Source organism: Haliotis rufescens, unplaced genomic scaffold (assembly GCF_023055435.1).
Source record: "Haliotis rufescens isolate VD_foot unplaced genomic scaffold, xgHalRufe1.0.p SCAF_17, whole genome shotgun sequence".
Taxonomy (NCBI): domain Eukaryota; kingdom Metazoa; phylum Mollusca; class Gastropoda; order Lepetellida; family Haliotidae; genus Haliotis; species Haliotis rufescens.
Window position 1 is genome coordinate 25,244,016 of NW_025963857.1, and position 20,235 is coordinate 25,264,250.

The following is a 20,235-nucleotide window of genomic DNA, read 5'->3' on the forward strand; positions in this document are numbered from 1 at the left end:
CGAGCCTGACCACCCGATCCCGTTAGTCGGCTCTTACGACAAGCATAGTCGCCTTTTATATATATATAGATTGGTGGAGGTTTCATGTTGTGGAGGGAGTTTTTTGTGGCTTTACTGTCATTAGTATTAACAGATACTCTAAACAATGGTACTTAACAAACCTTCTGACGGTTTACATGTACTTTCCACGTAAAATATACCTTAAAACCGAAGTGGAGGATACCCGGAAGAAAACCTTTAAATTTCGAAGATGGTAAGAGATATTAGTTTCTAGTGGTATGATAATAATGAAAGAATTGGGTACACATTACTACCGGTAGTGACGTATGACAGTAGCCGTTAAGACCGCCAACGATTTAGATGGATGATATGGGTAAGATGGACAATTTCAAAGTAGACGTTTTATATCAGTGGTGCGTAGTACCGCCACGATTTGTCAAACATTCATTCACTCAACGAGGTATACTGCCTATGAGTCTCCCAATGGTGATTTTGATGGAGTCTGGCCCAATCTCTTGCACCGCCTGGCCAAGTTCAGCGACGACCCATGACGCCGATGCACACTTTTCCCAATCATGTCCCAGACGTGTTCAATGCGGGGAAGGTCTGGGCTCATTGCTGGCCATGTTATTCTATTGATGTTATGCTGCTGGGGGTGACGATTCGTGCACGGTGAGCACGGGCGTTGTCGTCCTGAAAGATAAAACATCGACCCACACGCCTTATAACGGGGCGACAAGGGGCATGAGTATGTTGCACCGATAGTGCTGTCCAGTGACCATTCCTTGCTCAATATGGTGTGGGATTCGCTCAGCCATAGTGATGCCACCACACACCATAACAGATCCACAGGCCTCAGACTGACATTGGCTTGACGTTCAGTTCGACGTCACCAGACACGACTATGCCTATCAAGGTGATAGTTAATCGGTACCCATCTGAAAAAATGATTCGTGACCAGCGCCGATAACCCCCAGTTTCGACGTTGTGTAGGATGGTATGCTATATTATCGCGGTAGTTAATTTATGATTGATCGTTATTTCGCCGCTTACAGGCCTATTAAATATGTCATACGAAAAATGTTTTTTCTTTGTTCAACTTTATGACATATCAATTAGGATTGATCGGTGCTGATTTTCTTAACCGAGTAAACAAAGTAGCTGTCATTGGCGACTCAAAGGCGGGCAGCTCTATATTATCGCGGTATGGCTATTTTGTCGCGTGATACGTGTGGCTTATGTGGTTTACATCACTTCCTGTTTTGGATTACGCATAATCAGTATGCATACGACCTAGGTCGGGTCAAGGGACTTCGTCTAAATAAATGAGTTCTTTTCTAACAATTTTGAATGGAGGTAGGGGTAATTCCATTTCAAAAACATTCCAGAAACTGTCAGATAACGTGTACACTAACGAGTAGCCGTGACATTCCGCAACGAGTCCTGTAATCGATCAAGCAATGCAATATTGTGCTTCGATTTGCATAAGTAAACAGTCGACAGGGGATTACGAAATCTACCGATACCGCGATGATATAGAGTCCGCGATAATATGGAGTCATACTATATACACCATTGACGTCTGTTAGCAATATGACGTGGCCTTCGCGCTTTGAGATGAACTGCATGTCGACGATTTCTAATTGTCTGACCAGTAACTCGTCCTCATCGTTCGAGCTGGATTTCGCAGAGCCTTGTTTCCGATCAATCGATCCTGGTCTCTTGACGGTGACCTGGGACGCCCTGAACGGGGTCGGACGTCGACATTTTTGTTGGTACATGTTCCATCGTCTGCTAATCACAGACTGTGAAACATTGAACGTAATGGCCTCTACACGCTGACTTCCACCAGTTTCCAGCATTCCAATAGCCCGTAGACGCTCCTCACGTTGCAAAGGCCGAATCGCTAGTTCATACTTATACAATGAATGAAATAAAGTAAATCCCAACTATATGATAAGCAGAATCAATACGATTAACAGCCATAATGGTCCACAAAGATTGTCAAAATCAGGAATGACACCCCACGTACGTGTATGGTGCTACTGCGTGTGCACGTTCAAACTAGTGGATGTGTTTTTGCGTTACGTTTTACAGACATGAGTGAGTGAGTGAGTATGGTTTTACGCCGCTTTTAGCAATATTCCAGCAATATCACGGCGGGGGACACCAGAAATGGGCTTCACACATTGTACCAATGTCGGGAATCGAACCCGGGTCTTCGGCGTGACGAGCGAACGTTTTAACCACTAGGCTACCCGACCGCCCTTTACAGTTAATGAACGTTCTCGCATAGGATGTTTGTTGTCAACTCTTATCTTTGTTCTAATACTTGGCATTAACATATATATTTCGTGATCTCCTACTTTTTAAGAGTATATAAACGTCAACGCCAAAGAAAAACAAGTCTAGAAAACAGATTCCCTTGGCCGCAAACGGCAAAGAAGCGCTGAAAATTACATGACAGGATCACTGAAAATCAGTGATAACACCAAGTTCCCGAAACACCCGCCACTTACACAATATGCGTCAAAAAGTAAATGTTGGTTTGTTGCCTGACCCCCACAGCAATATTCTTGCCATGCGATGGGGTCTGTAATTAAACCAGACAATCAAGAGAATATCAAGAAAATCCAGTTTTAATTTTTAAGTGCAACCGTCTACGTCTTATCGAAAATATCGTAATTATCTTCCTGTAAATCATGTACTATAAACGTTAAACCCATTTCACCTCACCTCACCTCACCTCACCTCACCTCACCTCACCTAAATTTCCCACTGTAACACAGAGACGTTCAGTAGCTGTATATCAACACCTGCTTTGTGTAAGGAGAGTCATACGCGTGCTTTTAATACTAGCTATGTTGGTCAGAAAACAGAGCTATACACTCTACCGCTGTCTAGATGCCGTCTAGTTCAATATGCAATTAGAGTGATTCAACCATTAGCTCTGGTAATGTCGACTTTTACGTACAATGTTGCATATGAAAATAGAACAGTATGTATCAGATATGAATCAAATACCCCCGTATCAACAGACAAGTCCATTAATTGTGTATGATTAGATTGGCAGCATTTCATGTCTCTGGTACGAGAATGGCGCATATGTCCATGAATAATAATGTGTATGTGGTTTGTGTCAAGCAATACTGGACGTTAGATCATCCAAGCTTGTGTAATCTGGCACGCCTTGTCGTGTAGCAATGATGCTTTGTGGGTAAACATATGCGTAAAAAAGTAAATGCTGGTTCGTTGCCTGACGCCCACAGCAATATTCCTGCTATGCGATGGGGTCTGTAATCAAACCCGATAATCAAGAGAATATCAAGAAAATACAGTTTTAATGATAAAATGCAACTGTCTACAATATCGAAATATCATAATTCTCTTCCTGTAAATCATATACTAATTTTCTAAAGAAAACAAGTTACCCCTTCACAAACTTGGGTATTGTTTCCTCCTCTTATAAATAAGGGGATGGGTGTCTCTGTCGTCAAAGCCTGTTATCCTTGTTTTGAATACGAGATCCGCCCTCGATTTTGTTTCTGGGTTTGTTAGCAACACACCTGTGCTCGTGAGCATCACCAAATATGCTAAGGTCTTCGACTGGCATCTGGCTTTCCTCCCATTTCCAGTCGACACGCGTAATGTAACCGAAATACTGTTCAAAGCACTCACTCACATGAAGTTTGTCAAATGTCAGGGAGAAAAATGATTTGTTTCCCAGTTCGTAAACATATCTTGCCTAATATAGAAAGAACATAGTTCCATACGTGAGACACTGTAAGAGAAACTGTCGGCCAATGACCTTCTACAATCTGTCATACAAGTGGAGTACTTAAGTCCTGAAAACTAAAACTGTCTAGCACATTTTGAACAAGTGGGTGGGTGTATTGTGTGCCGACCTCTATTTACAACATATGATCTGAATATGTGTGAGTGAATGAGTATGGTTTTACGCCGCTTTTAGCAATATTCCAGCAATATCACGGCGGGGGACACCAGAAATGGGCTTCACACATTGTGCCCATGTCGGGAATCGAACCCGGGTCTTCGGCGTGACGAGCGAACGCTTTAACCACTAGGCTACCCGACCGCCCCTGAATATGTGTAGCTTTTATACCAAACGGTGAGGATGTACATCAAGCGAGTTGGAACACATTAGCATTTTAATATTAAATATATCGGCCTGTTATATACACCAGTGTCTAGACTATGAATCACTGTATCACTGACAGTTGCCTTATCTGGCTTAGTTAGTTCTCCTGGTCGTGCATTTCTAAATTCTAAATAATTTACTTATTAAAAAAAGAGCATAATTTTTTTATGTTTTGCGGGAAAAAATTGCTTTTCGAATACTTGTAGACGTGTATCATGTTTGCATTGTATGGCGTAGGTTTATTTGTTTTTTCAGCAGTTCAGTACTTAGAAACATGCATTTGTTATTACCTACGTATACCTAACATACTCCGAGTAACCACAATGAAACATGAGTTTAAGTATTAAAACACATACCAGACAGTTTAGCTAGCTCTGCATATGTTTAAAATCGGGTTTTAATCTTAACCGGAATTTGAGTACTTTATCAACAACTGAAAGCGGCAAAACAGTTTCAATAATCATAAGAAATCATTTGTAGAGTCCGGCTATATCATAAGAATACGTTTTTGAATCACAATCAACTAGTGATGAATCCAGGTGTACGCGAAGGTTAGCGTCTCCTTCCCCACCAGTGACATCCGTTACATACACATGCAGAGGCAAGTCAGTTGTGAACCTGAAATAACACAGTAACACGGTACAAGTCAAAATAGGGAATTGCATTGGACATAATTTTGGTTGCTGATGCGTCAAATTTGGCAATGTCCTGCACGTGTCCTCCATACAACTTTTTGGAAGCTTTATTGGTGCCTTGAATGTTGTCACCCTGATCAAAGTTATGCAGCTCTTTGTGAGCATTGTGAAAAGAGCATACTTGACTGTACGTACAAAGTTGTTTAATGGAGACTCAAAAGGCTGAAACTGCTGAATATTACTTGATATAAAGGGAAAGTTGACTGTTGCGATTATTTTACTCTGAATTTTTATGCATTTATCTATGAAACAGACGGGGCGGTTTCACTGATCTCTTTTATTTCTATCTTAGGTGGGTACGTCAGGAGACGTGAATTGGCTATTTGACCATTTTTGAACAATATCAGAACAGCGACATACGTGAAGCACATGTCACACTTCTTGGCCAAAATACCCTTGTGTTGATTCGGCCGATCGAGCAGAAATTCCGATTCATATCTAAAATCTAAATCTAAACACAACTGAAATGTGCAGTGAGCTGACTGCATACCCTCAAAGTCTGAGCGTGTTCAAGATTGAATAGGACTATGAAATCATGCAGAAGAAGAAGGGAAAGAGATGGTGATGATTGATTCAGAACATGAAGCTAATCCTGTCTGTAAGTAATTTGTCACACAGAGAATCTCAACCAAGTGTCTTATGATAAAACTTTTCTTGAGAAATGTTGATATATTTGATATCAAAATACACAAGGGTTGATTCTATTTATCATGTAAAACCTTCCAGCTTTATCTGTAACAGACAAGTCGAAGTGTTCTAGTGGACCCGTGCTTGCAAATGGTAGACATGCGGAGAACATTTCCAAATCTGTCGCATCACTGACAGAAATGATATCCCATGCAGTGCCCTGTTTTGAGTTGTACCATATGTTCCCGTGTATTATTCCAGTGAACAAATGACTTGCAGGATACGCTGACCTTTTCGCGACAACCTGGTATCATCAGTATTTGATAGTGATTCATAAACGCATGCTCATGCTATAGTCGGAATCATACAATCGACTCTGCATTTGGCAGATATTTTTTATGAATACGTTAGGGGTTTTGTCGCTTTATATATTGCAAATATACAGTTACGTTTACCATACTGTTATTTTTATACTTGTAACATACATTTGATACAAAGTGTTAGAAACACCCTTGTCTCGAACTCCGGATAACTCGTATTTTTCCGATGGTACATTCACATAACGCTTTACTAGAAATAGGATCGTAACTAAGTGGGGGAGAGAGTGTATTTTCGAAAATACAATTGCTCGAGAGAATACTGGATATGGATGGATACGCTGCTACTCCTGCATTACATTTTGGTTCCTGCTTTCTGGGACACACATTGAGTCTAAAGGAGCAGTGACCTTGTAAGTAAGAGGGTAAAATCAACAGCACTTCGATCTCTAACAAACATTCACCCCCGCCCCTCCCCACTAATAATGGTCGATCTTACAACATATGTGATGCGGTTTGGATCAGCAGGGTACACAGGCGGTATCGAAAACATGCACATATATTTTCATTAATATCCCCCAAAACACACACACACACACACACACACACACACACACACACACACACACACACACACACACACACACACACACACACACACACACACACACACACACACACACACACACACCGGAATAAGTGAATTGGTCCGTTCCTAGTTTTTACTACCTTGACGTTAAAAGATGGTACTTGTTGTTATCCTGTCTGGCGCTCGGAATTAAGAGGCTAACACAAGGACTGGTCGGCTCGGAGTCGGTATACTGTGTCTGAATGGGGTATTCATGTTAAACTGCGGCATGGTTTCTCAGTCGGCTAGCACTAGAAAATCGTCATTAGTCCGGACAGGCACAAGCTACAATGTATAGACACTCACATGCATGCACTTTCCTATATGAGTGCAATAATCTTGAACCCATTTCACCTAACCTCACCTCAGCTAAGTTTCCCACTGTAATACAGAGACGTTACAGCAATATTTCTGCCATGTCTGTAATTAAACCAGACAATCCAGAGAATATCAAGAAAATCCAGTTTTATTTTTTAAGTGCAACCGTCTACGTCTTATCGAAAATATCATAATTATCTTCCTGTAAATCATGTACTATAAACGTTAAACCCATTTCACCTCACCTCACCTCACCTAAATTTCCCACTGTAACACAGAGACGTTCAGTAGCTGTATATCAACACCTGCTTTGTGTAAGGAGAGTCATACGCGTGCTATTTATACTAGCTATGTTGGTCAGAAAACAGAGCTATACACTCTACCGCCTTCTAGATGCTGTCTAGTTCAATATGCAATTAGAGTGATTCAACCATTAGCTCTGGTAATGTCGACTTTTACGTACAATGTTGCATATGAAAATAGAACAGTATGTATCAGATATGAATCAAATACCCCCGTATCAACAGACAAGTCCATTAATTGTGTATGATTAGATTGGCAGCATTTCATGTCTCTGGTACAAGAATGGCGCATATGTCCATGAATAATAATGTGTATGTGGTTTGTGTCAAGCAATACTGGACGTTAGATCATTCAAGCTTGTGTAATCTGGAACGCCTTGTCGTGTAGCAATTATGCTTTGTGGGTAAACAAACTTATCATCAAAAACTGGCTCCCACAGGAGATATCGCTGGATTCGATCAAGCGATATCTACACTGTAGGTATCGCTGCAATGAAATTACATCACAATTCTTTGCAGACCATTGTGACGTCACTGGTTACCATGACGTCACAATCAAATGACATCACTAATGGCTCTGCCACTGAAGCTGTTAGCAGTACTTTTTACACTGAAGACACTGCTAATAACTGTCTCCAAATTGAAAAACTTGGAAGAATGATGTTGGATGATAAATAAAATCTCACCCTCGTGTCTATTGATATCAAATATATCAACACTCGTTGATAAAAGTGGCAAAAATCCCCGGCAAGCCTCGGAATTTTTCCACTTTTATCAACTCGTGTTGATATATTTGATATTAAAAGACACTCGGGTGAGGTTCTCTATATGTACAAACGTTGTGACGGAGTCACATGGAGTAGTAACGGGTGCCACGGGTAGGGCAGGATACACTCACCTTTTCGCGAACGCCGGGAGTCGTCACTAAAACAAGAGTCCAATGTTCGATTCCGACTCTATCAAAAGCATGTGTTATGTTAATCTCTTTCAAATAATGAAGGCGCCAGGTGTTCGCAAATGGCTTCAAGCGGACAAAAAACGATGAGACGAAAAGTTTGGGTTGAGCTACATCAGCGAATGGGACTTCTCGCACGAAGTACTGTCAATTCGAATCCACCCAGACCTTTTCGGAGAATGTGAAGACCCCCCAACACTGTAGCCTACTGAATTACACTTATTGTCAGAAGGGCTGTATTACTGGCAGCAAACCCGGGTACTCTTCCTGTGTCAGTCATAAGATTAGGAGATACCAAAGCTAAGCACCGAGAACAATGGGGATTCGGACAACTTGGTACTTGGGATGCAAGCGTGACATTTCAAAAGGATTATCATTATTATTTTTGTTGTCATTATTAAATTATCTTCAGATTAAAATAAAAAATGCAGCAAAGAGGGTTTGGGTGATCATGACACAGTCAGGCTGGTTAGGCTCATCATCAGCTCAGGGCCCTTGCCCTCTCCACACGCAGCCCAGACAGCGAATGGGACTTCTCCCAGGAAACGATGCCTAGTCAAACACAGGTCGTTCAGATCCTTGAAAAAATGAGTCTGGGCCGATTTCATGTGGTACTTCGACTGGTTGAAACTCATTTCTGTACCGTCCAGCAGTACAGAACCATCAACAGAATTAACACTGACATTGCGATTATGTCCCACATACTTGGCTCGTTAAAGAAAACTGTGGAATGCCTTGTTTTCATCATGATTCTTGACATATCTTACAAGAGGATCATCAGACAAATAAATGTGTGTAAAAGTGCACACTACAATTCTATCACGAAGAGCCTCCACGTTAATCAAATCACGCCCTCCAATTATGATGATGGTGATGATGATGATGATGATGATTATTATTATTATTGAGATATGTTTATGTTTTTAACAAGGGTCGTGTATTGTTATGTTTATTTATTTTTATATTTTATTGTTTATTTCGTTCTCTGAGACATGGGTGTGACTCTGCTGACCGTATTCCAAGTCGCCGATGCCCAATATATGACGTAAAAGATGACTACAGTGGGGATCTGATGTTCACATGCTCTATAAGACAAATAAGGAAACTGTTCGAAACCTTTGAAGAAGGTATAGTTTCTTGTTTTTGAAAGGAGAGGCATATTAGTCCTGTTCAAATTTACAGAATCGACTCAACATTACGAGCTCATTAAAAGATAACATTTAAATTTGAGCATCTTTTTCATAACCAAACCCGAAACTAAAGAGCAAATATTTTACTTTAGAAATCCAATTTACCCCCAACATAATTTACCTGACTGTAGAAGCATGTTATAGTATTTCTTGGGATATTTAGCATCTGGTATGGATAAAAATTAATAAACAGAATTACAGATCGATTACAGTCAAAGAGACACAAGGGATATATGTTGACATTTTCGCTCAAAGTACACGTTTACATTACGGATACCAACATCTGCATTCAATGTGTATGTCATAGTTGCTACACTATCGAATCCCAAGATATCTAACCTATGAAGAAGAATAGTAAAACATAATTTTCAAATGGATTATTGGGAAGGGTTTAATGTGTGCAAGATACAGTGTTCCTTGACATGCGTGTCTAGCTCCAGATAATGTTCAATGTTACATCCAAATGTTCACGAAGCTGCACACATTCGAGGTCATCAACTATCCAATGCTACCTTCGTTTTCTCAAGATAACCTGAGAAATTAAAGCATACGCCGCGATTCGCTGTGCAGAGTTGCGTCCCTTGGGCACGCCAGAAACCTATGATTGTGGGTTCGAATCCCGGTTCGAGGTTTGTCAGCACCATACCCGTGCTCGTGGGTTTCACCGAAGTGGTAAACGTCTGAGACCTGCATCACTTCGGTCTTTCCTCCCACATTAAGCTGACACGCCGTGATATGACTGGAATAGTGTTAAAAGCGGCGTAAAACCCAACTCACTCACACTCATTAAAGCATAACCACAGCCTTAGACGACTCGGCCACCCGTGCCCCAAAATTGTTGATAAAGGAATTTGATATAAATGACATATAAAATAATGACAGTAAATTCCAGTATGCTGGCTGTTGGCGCTTTCGGTAGATCTCTTTCTTAGTACTCAGTACTTCCTTGTCAGCTGTCACCCAAAGTCTGGCTGCCCTACGTAACACTGTTTGCAGTTGTTCCATCTAACTAGGCCTGAAACACACAACCATCACTATGTAAGCGCCACTACATAAATTGTTTAATCAAAGAATTCGGTATAAGTGACATATCACATGATGCCACATACTAGTTTAAGGCCAGTTTGTTAACTGAGGAAGAATTTTGCCTCAGTACCACGCTTCTGTACTATCAACTTTTGAGTTTACTCTCAAACCTGAAGCCAAACTATCCCTCTTTTGTCCTGGATTCCAAAGTTCCAGAAAATCCTTACAAAGAAAGATATATTGCTGGCTCCAGCATATGTACCTCCAAATCCATGCAGCAAAGATTAACCATAACCCTGCTACAGTCAATGAAGGACTTTCTTTATATTCGAAGAATGAATTTGAAACAAAATGGAATAAATGTATGTGGATTCTCAGAGGTTCAAAGGATTTGCTTCATTTTGCAGTTTCTCAGAGGAGATCAAAGATCAATTATGTTAACACATTTGATTTTTCAACTTTGTTCACTACTATCTCACACGACAAACGTAAGAAAAGGTTCATTCCTTGACCCACGGGGCATTTGTCACTAAACGTTGAGACCATACAAATAGTTACATATATGTCTTCAAAGGTTCAGGACAATTCACCGAGAAAACAGTTCGTGAAATACTGGACATCATCATAAATAACATCAGTGTGATATTTGGGGATGGGAAATTTAAGCAATGTCGATGGTTCGATCCCATGGCCACATCATACCAACAGAAGTTAAAAGATGATATTTGTTATCCAGCCTGGTGCACGTCTTTAATACAACAGTATAACAGGTAAAGTCAATATAATGGGGGTCCATTTTAAACTGCGACGTGGTATCCCTGTGGGACAAGCAGGCACACACTATGTAAGTGAAATAATTTTGAACAAGACGTTAAATCCCATATGACCTCACCTCAACAGAAAAAGCATAATGGACTCCATAAACACATATACACGAAAAGATGTACAACATAAATATGTATATGTTAATCAGATCGAGACATGCATACGCCTAAAAGAATCCCGTACGTCAAACACACACACCTGTTTCCTTTATACAGAGCCACTACAATTGAGTTCGGCACCTGCATATATATCAGGTATATATGCCCACACGCGTATCCCAGTTCTGTCGCCACGGTGTCTACCAGTCAATACCAGGATGGAAGCATGTGTTATAATCAAATCACGGTGGTCTCATAAGTGAAAAAGAGTAACCTTACTTAAATATTGCGAACTTCATTTCCTGTCATAATATTTCATCTACACTCAACTCTGTGATTAACAAGTCCTTCAAGCATGGCCTGACTGTGTTGTTTGACCATTGCTTCGATCAATGTTCCCAGATTGTCCTCCTCCATCACGCCATCAAGAAATATCCTTGGGACTGTTGGGAAGGTTCTGGGGTGATGCGGTGTTGACGTGCTATGTACACATGATTGACTGAAATAACTATGCTATCAATACAATTTGCAAGACCAAATTGAGTTACTATGTCTGCCCCATGTGGGATTGGATTGAAATGTGATAATTGTTACAACATGATGACATTAACAAGACCCTGATGCGTCTATCATGTTGACATTGTCTGATTAGAGACACGACACATAGCTTCTAATTGCTGAAACTAGTTTGGGATTAGTGTGGCTTATTTTGTATGAGTGTAATGTAAACCAATATTCATACAAAATTGTTGTATGGTACATTTGCCATAGACAGATTGAGTGCCCAGATCATACCCTTAACGGTATCATTGCATAGCTGTGATATTCAAATAATTCTATTCACCTACATAAGCGTTTAGTATATGGATATATACATCAATATTATTTGTAAATATAAAGAAAGGGTAAGAGTTTTATTGCCATGGCACCACTGTCGTTCCTTTTGCAGAATGTCATCAATTATATTTTGCAATACCTAACTACTCATGCAACAATACCGTGAATGTACTCTGATAGCTCCTGTTGCGTATCACGATTCTTGTGCAATGCGTCAGTGCAACGAAAGGTTTGCGAAACTACAGCGATACTCTTGCGGAACTGTACCTTTGCGCTGAGGTGAAGATGTGAGAGCAATAGTGAAGCATAGTTTCAAATCCTATGAGTACTAAGTTTGTATTCATGTATTCTCGCTCCCAGTGCAGGACATCCTCACTTGCTTCGATAGCATCCGGTGTTATCATTGTAATATAACAAGTACTCTCGCTTCTGTACATATTTTATTTTATGTCAAGCTTCCAATTTGTTCCGTTTCTTCTTTTCGTGATGTACGTACATGTACTAGTGTGAATGCTCCAACGCAATAAGGTCTCAATACGCTTCTGGTAATAAGCTACGACTTTTCAGTATGAAATCAGATCATTCATGTCATCAATCTTGGGCTTAGAATAGATACATATAACAGTATTGCCAGGACGGCATTTGATCAAAGTCTCAGGCTTGAAAGATGTTACGTCCCACTTTCTTAATGGTATCTGGACTTGTGTGTGAAAGGTGATATGATGCTTTTCTTGTACAATTACAAATTACTGTTACCAGGACTCCGAACATGAGATTAATCGGAGACTTACAGCTGAGAGGATTCAGAACGTTAAGGTGATAACTAATCAGGGTTGTGCAGCCTCCTGGATCAATGTACTTCCAAACGTAGGCTCCTATCTCACATTGGCGGGAATTTTCCAATAACCAATTCATAAGTCTGTCATCCAGAGGATAATTAAATCTGGAAGTGACAGGTAAGTGCTGTGCTTCAAGAGTAGATGCCAAGAGACCAGACCTTAATTATGTCAACGAATGTCCTTTTCATATCTTAGTCAGATATTCGCAAAGGTTGTACCATCTGGTTAACATCATTCCGATTTTGAAGAAAAATCTGCTCTGGACATGTCTTGGTAAGAGTTGTTATGAAAGGTACGGAAAACTCTTAAATTTCACATTGGGTTGTTTTTGTTAATTATTTAACGCCGCCCTCAGCAATACCGTAGCTGTATGAAGGCGGTCTGTATACAATCAAGTCTGGAGCAGAGAATCCAAAGGCTGACATCATGATAACTGATCTAGGCATTTAGGATATGCAACCTAGTCACCGAATCTGACCACCCCAGTCATTTCGTAACCAAACATAGGTTGTTGACCAATTTTAACCTGGTAACCCAATGGGTTTTTACATAGTGAATATACCAGTAAAGGTTACAATACAAGTTATATATGAATAGTGTAGTTTCAAATAAAGGACATATGATAGAGAGATTGTCATACACAGAAAAAGCAATGATAGTGTTTAGAATGTTATATGTGGCATCTAGGGTATATTTTGTATGGTATGTTCTAAAACCGAAAATGGGAAAGGTATCATATATAGGAAGGATAATATGATATAGATTGACATATATTTTGATAGAATGTTACATGAATGATAGAATGAATCATACGTGAGATCTCGTATAAAATGTTACACTTTTGTCTTGAATATAGGAAATATCGTAAATGGAGAGTGGTCCGCTAATAAAGGCTACATATATATAATTTGATATACGGGTTATATGACAACATGTATGTTATATAACGTGCAGAATATACGAAATACCTTGCATAACATTTAAGATGTCTAACAATGGACAATGTTCTACAAAATACATTATCTGTATGTCACATCAAACACAACAAAGGAGGGATGTCGTCTTCACTCACAGCATTTGCTTGTATGATGTGTGAGATGGTTCATGTCTAGGCGGTTTTATTTTTATGTGTATACTTATATTGCTCTGGACGCCATACACAGGATGTACATGCTCAAAGCGCAAACATTTATTACCCAGGTCAATGGGTCAGTGTGCTCTCGTTTATCATTCTCAGCTCCCTAGGGAGTGTACAAGACAAGCTTCCCGTGAGGCGCTAGGAGGTTAACTGGCATATTACATCCTACCGGGTACCCATTTACTGCCGGATGAACAGAGGCACATTTCGAACAAAGTCACTTGCCAAAGGAGACACCACATGTGGTACATGTGCTTCCTTCATACAGCTACAGTGTTGCTGAGTGCAGCGTTAAACAACAAAACAAAAACAACCCCGTGTAAAATTCAAGAGTGTTCAGCACCTTTCATCTCAAATATTACCATGACATATCTCAAACACCCCATTGTTCACACAGAATTGCTGCCACCTCCATGCAGAAACACATAACTACGGAAGCGTAGTGGGGCCACGGTGAAATTATTTTTGTCTAAGTATCTCCAACGTAGGACTTAGTATCTTCTAAGTAGGGCTTAGTATCTTCTACGAAGGACTTAGTATCTCCTACGTAGGATTTAGTATCTTATACGTAGGAGATAGGAAGTCCTACGTAGAAGATAGTAAATCCTACGTAGGAGATAGTAGGACCTACGTAGGAGATACTAAGTCCTACGTAGGAAATAGTAAGTCCTACGTAGGAGATAGTAAGTTCTACGTAGGAGATACGTAGACAAAAACAATTTCTCCGTGGCCCTACTACGCTTCCGAACATAACGTTCCTAGAATGTCCTATAATGTCCCATCGGTTCTGGGGACATTATGTGTTTTTGTATGGAGATGGCAGCCACTTAAATCGTACCAAAACCCTACCCCGCCGTAGCCGTAAGCAAATATTTCTAAACTTTCACAAGATTTAACAAACTGAATAGGCTATGATAATACACTCCAGTGGGTCCTAGGATTCACCACAAAATGAGGGGTAATGCATTTGCACAAAGCCAAGCAGTTGCTTGTTATGCACATTTCCTGATATTTCCCTAAAAAATCAAAAACAACTCTGAGGCTTCATTTACGATTTCTATGATCACGATCTCACCTGAGGCTTGCAGTCAAAACTTCATATAAAACACCACGTGTGGACGTCGTCGATACCTGAAGCCAGGATCAATATTAGATTTGGAGTCCTTTTACTGAGATATTTCAAGCCACCCCAGAGCATGGAGGGTTAATAATAGTAATAATCTCTTGATAGCAATTCGCCACAACGAAAAGAAAGACCCATTTCCTCTGCACATTATATTGACGGTTATGTTTGCGGTTTATAGTGACGATATTGCCTATCAAAACAGTGGTGATCAGAATACATTTAATACATGAATGGGCGCGACAGGACATTTCCTTGTAGCTATTAATAAAGGCGGACTTTGTCAAAGCGATCATGAAGCAACTCGAAAATTTTATTTTAGGATATTGCCTTTAAGAACCAATTATAGGTCATATTTACAAAAGAAGCAATTTTAAGTATCATATCACGAGCGCAATGGACAAGGTTGCATAAGGATCCTTTTGGGGCCATGTGGGCATTATTTACGAAATTAGCAAATCTTTTAGAATAAGAACCGGACTTTGTTCATTTGAAAACATGACGTTTTGGGACTTATTACAAACATACAACGTCAATGCAACCCCCATAAAGATTCCATTTGGCGTAAAGGGGAAAATAGTAGATGTGAAAACTATGAATGGATCACTGAACATCTGTGATGACACCAGGTGTTCGTGGAAAGGGTAAGCATGTCCTGTCCTACCGGTAGTGTGCAATACATGCATATGTAAAGTTAAAATGTGTCGAAAAGGCTAAGTTTGGAGGTTTTCATTTTTGGATTATTTGAATATGTGCAAGTCCTTGACTTCAGCTGACTTTTGTTGGGAGATATAGGTAAAGACAATAAGAATAATCTTATGTCACGGACTTGCTCATACAGTAAGCTGCGGTTATATCGAACCCAAAGGGACCGCTAATTTTAGTTCGTTATAACCGTAGTGCGTTATAAACATACATGCAATGTATATACACGAATGGCCGGGACCATAAAGACCAGTTTGTGGTATCCGTCAGTTCATTATAAGCGTAGTTTACTGTAGTTAGTCTCTTGAAGTTGGAACCAATTGGTCTTTTGTCTCTCGTTTAAGACATACTTGTGTATTTAGACATACCAGGAGTAACAAACCTGTTTAAGAAAGAGAAAAAGGCTGGTTATCACAATCACATGTCTGATAATTTCATGACATTAGTACGATGGTGTCATAAGTTTATAATTTGACATGTCATATGTGGTCCCAAAAGGCCCTTATCCAACCTCGTTCTTCAGTTTAACACATATTATCAATATGTGTTTATTAAAAAAATGCCAATGGATGTAGTACTGTAAGACCCGTTAAGCATGAAATCCTGTCCTAAAAGAGGTGAGGTGAAATGGGGTTTAACGTCGCGTCCAAGATTATTGCGATTATATAGCGACGTGCAAGCACGTGTGTGTGTGTGGCTGCTTGTACTAGTCCGGACTGATGCCGATTTATAGTGCTAACACACAGTCCTTGTTTTAGCCCCTTAATGCCGAGCGCCAGACATGGTAACAACAAGCACCTTCTTTTAACGTATGGTATGACGCGGCCGGGGATCGAACTCCGGACCTTTCGCTCTCCGGGTGGACGCTCTACCACTAGCCCACGCAGACGGTCCTGTCCTTAAGATGGTGGTTGTAAACGTCAATATCTACAAAGGGGCATAACCAGGAGAGCGCGCGGGTGGCACGGTTAAGGCGCCACAATTAGCTGTGCTGAGAAGTGTCCCTCAGGCATGCGAGAACCCTATGATCGATTCCTGAATATATTTCCAGGCGTGTCATATCTATAATCGTGCTCGTAGATTCCGTGCATGTGAATAATCGGAATTTGTGCTCCGATTGGCTACATTTGGCCAAGATGTGTAACACGAGCTTCAGATATATAGATGTTCTGATATCGTTCTATACCCAGCAGATAGCCAAGTTCCTTCCACTTATTTTCCCACCTGAACTAGAAATGATAGAGACCAGTGAAACCGCCTCTTCAGTTTCATGTTTAGATCCTTGTATAAAGATACAGAGAGACAACAAAACACAACCAGACTGTATGAAAAGAGGGATGACTTCAACTTTCCAGTAGTCAGCTTCCCTTGATGTCGATCAATATTCCAGCAGCTTCAGCCTTTGGTGTTTACATTTCACAACTTGTGAGGTACAATCGCGCATGCTCTTTCTACCAAGGTTTCTAAGAGTGTCATGCGATTCTTGCTCATAAGTTGTTTGATCAGGGTTACAACAATCAAGGCCTCGGTAAAGCGATCAAAGTGTTTTATGGTAAACACATGGGGAGCATTTCCAAATTTGACGCGTAAGTGAGAGAAATTATACTAAAATGCAATTCCCTATTTTGACTTGTGCCACATGTTCCCGCGCTTTTTCCAAGGGAACAATTGCCTTGCCTTTGCATGTGTTTGTGACGAACACCTGGTATCATCACTATTTGACAGTGATTCATAAACCCATTTCTAATGATATAGTCGAAATCGTACAATCGACTGTTTTGGGCCCTCAACATATTCTGGGTCGTACCATGGATGGACCTCTGTGTCAAAACCACAGGCATGGCGAAGACGGTAAAAAAATGATCGAGCTACACCATCATGTCGCTAAAGATACTGTGTTTGTGCCAAAGCTGGGCATCTACTGACAATGTGTTGGACAGTCTCATTAAAATCATTGCATAATCTACATTTCATATTTACATTTTGATGCAAAATCACACATTGACGGTTTCGAGTTGAAAGTTACTGGTCCTGAGCAGCAAACATATCTTATTATTATCATCATCATCATCATCATCATTATTAGTAGTATTATTATTACCAAATATATATTTTACCAAAGTAGTAAACAGTTAAGACATCACTGCATCACTGCGGGCGTATCCCACATCAAGATGAGGTGGTGACGCCGTGACCAAACTCACTCACTCACTCGTAACCAGGATTCGCTAAGCCAGAATACGGTACCACCTGAATGAACTGGGAGAGGCTGTGAATCAAATATAACCAGTAAAATCGCAATGAATGTCATCCACTGTCACTTGTTTATCTGTTTAGACATCTGTGCAAGGTGCCCATTGTCATATGTTTGTGGAATGTGACATTAATGTTTACATCCAGAGCGAACATGACATTAATTCGGTTTATGTTTTCCATTTGGCAGCAATATGGTACCGACGTGTTTGGCTGCTTCATCGTGGGCTACATGATGATGTGTTTCGGCACCGGGAACCTGGCGTCCATCTTGGCATTCGACAAGCTCAAGCAGTACGGCTTGTCTGCCATCTCGCTCTCAGCAGGTAGGATTGCAGAATCTCTCTTTAGTAGACTACTAATCTATTGTGCCTCTCTATATATGGTTACGTGTAGAGAGATTCATGTTAGTTTCCAGTGTGGTAAGGAGGCAGTCGCCAAGGAAACAACCTTGGTTCGATGCCGTTATTGTTGCACAAACAGAGGTATCGGATCTTTGCTCCTTAAACTTGTAATGCTTTTTCAATAGGGATTGCAAAATGAACTGGTGTGTGCATATGTGAATTTCGGCAGGATATGGCGTCATTCGTGTATCGGTGACGTCATGTTACAACTGTGAAAGGTCATGTGGAGAGAGTGTTAAGGACAATTCCATGTACAGTATGTGTGTTTTGGAGCATTAACTGTCCATGACTGAGCAGTAGTGTTTGAAACTAAGCAGGGGCGTTTACTATGTCCGAATGTGGTTTAGCTTTAAAAACACTCTCTCAAATTAAACACGAGACACTAGCTTGACGAACACGTTACAAATTGTGTAACAGAGAGTGAATGACTTTTGTTAAAAGCAGCTTTGAACAGTATTCCAGTTATATCACGGCTGGTGTAACAGAACGTAATTGGAGCTTAAATCAGTTAAATCAGCTTTCCATGTGATTCTTCTAAAAAATATATTCCAAAAACATATTGCTATATTTACTACTTACGGACGCGTAAAAAAACACGAGATTGGGTCCTTGTGGTTTAAAAAATATTTAGTTTAAACTGTACAGAAGTATTAAAATTGTTAGGCCCATCTAACTAAAATGGCGAAATAAAAACCGCTTTAGCACTCATGGTGATTCAGGAGAACAGGATGGGGAAAAAAACAACATTTACCCTCGCTAGATTATTAATCACGTTCTGAAACGCAAAGAGGATGAAAATTGGAAACAGGGGCTTTGATGTCAGTAAAGGTCACGTGTTTCATGTTGACTTAAAGGCAGAAAGTTGATGCATTTGAACTAAGGCAAATACAGCAATCCTATCGTGTAATGAACACACAAATAAATGCCCCCGGCATGTTTGGACATTCTCTGACCTTGTGTATTCTACACATATGTTGTTAGTGGTCACTCCGGACGTAATCTAAGTCGAAGCAACGTCAACTTGCGTCCATCAATCAATCTGCTCATCCAATTTTTAGTGCGTCATTGCTAGAGAAAAGGGCTGAATTAAGGTTAATTCATGGCATTGACCAAGACCACGTGTGATTGCGGGGACATCTGTTGAAATAGGATTGTAGAAGAACTACTATCGGGTTGCAATTACGATCCCAACCAATGTTGAATGTCCATCTTACGGTGTTAATTCGTGGGCCGCAATGGTATTTTTGCGTCGACAATCGTTCCATTACTCTGGCAGACTTTGCAAAAGGACCCGCCAGAATCTTTTGAGGGCATATTGTGACAAGGTTTCACCAGTTTGGCAAATCAAGCAACTTTTGGGTTTTATTTAGGCAAACCCACCGTGACGGATGGAAGTGAAATTGTTCACGCTCTGTGGTCATCAGAAGAAAACCTGACTTTGTCGGGGTGTTCATACTGTGTTATCATTTACAGAGAGACATCTACTACGCTCTTAAGAATTACAGCCTATCCAAAAGTAATAGCACTGAAAAGGAGGTACAATTCCCTTGGTTAACCATCGCAATTCACATACATCATAAGCACAAATTTAACAACAGTACATTTTACACACACATCTATGTCGGTAGTATCCTCAGATATGAACATAGTCATAAATAGTAAATGTATTTACAGTAATCATACAATGATGTTTTGTCACTTTCATTGCATTCTCGCCACACTGCTTTCATTGTGTATATAACATGATAAGGTCTTTTCATCGAAAAAATTCTAGTGTAATTGAGCCTCGTGACGTC

The 20,235-nt window shown here is 40.3% G+C and overlaps 1 protein-coding gene across 1 annotated transcript in view; it reads left to right on the forward strand.

The window, feature by feature from the left end:
* The window catches only part of LOC124113144 (protein unc-93 homolog A-like), a 170,443-nt gene that overhangs the window by 61,302 nt on the left and 88,906 nt on the right, over window positions 1–20,235 (forward strand). Inside the window, exon 4 of the mRNA XM_046473391.2 lies at window positions 18,226–18,361. Coding sequence (XP_046329347.1) covers window positions 18,226–18,361 — 136 coding nt within the window. The remainder of the gene's footprint in view (window positions 1–18,225; window positions 18,362–20,235) is intronic.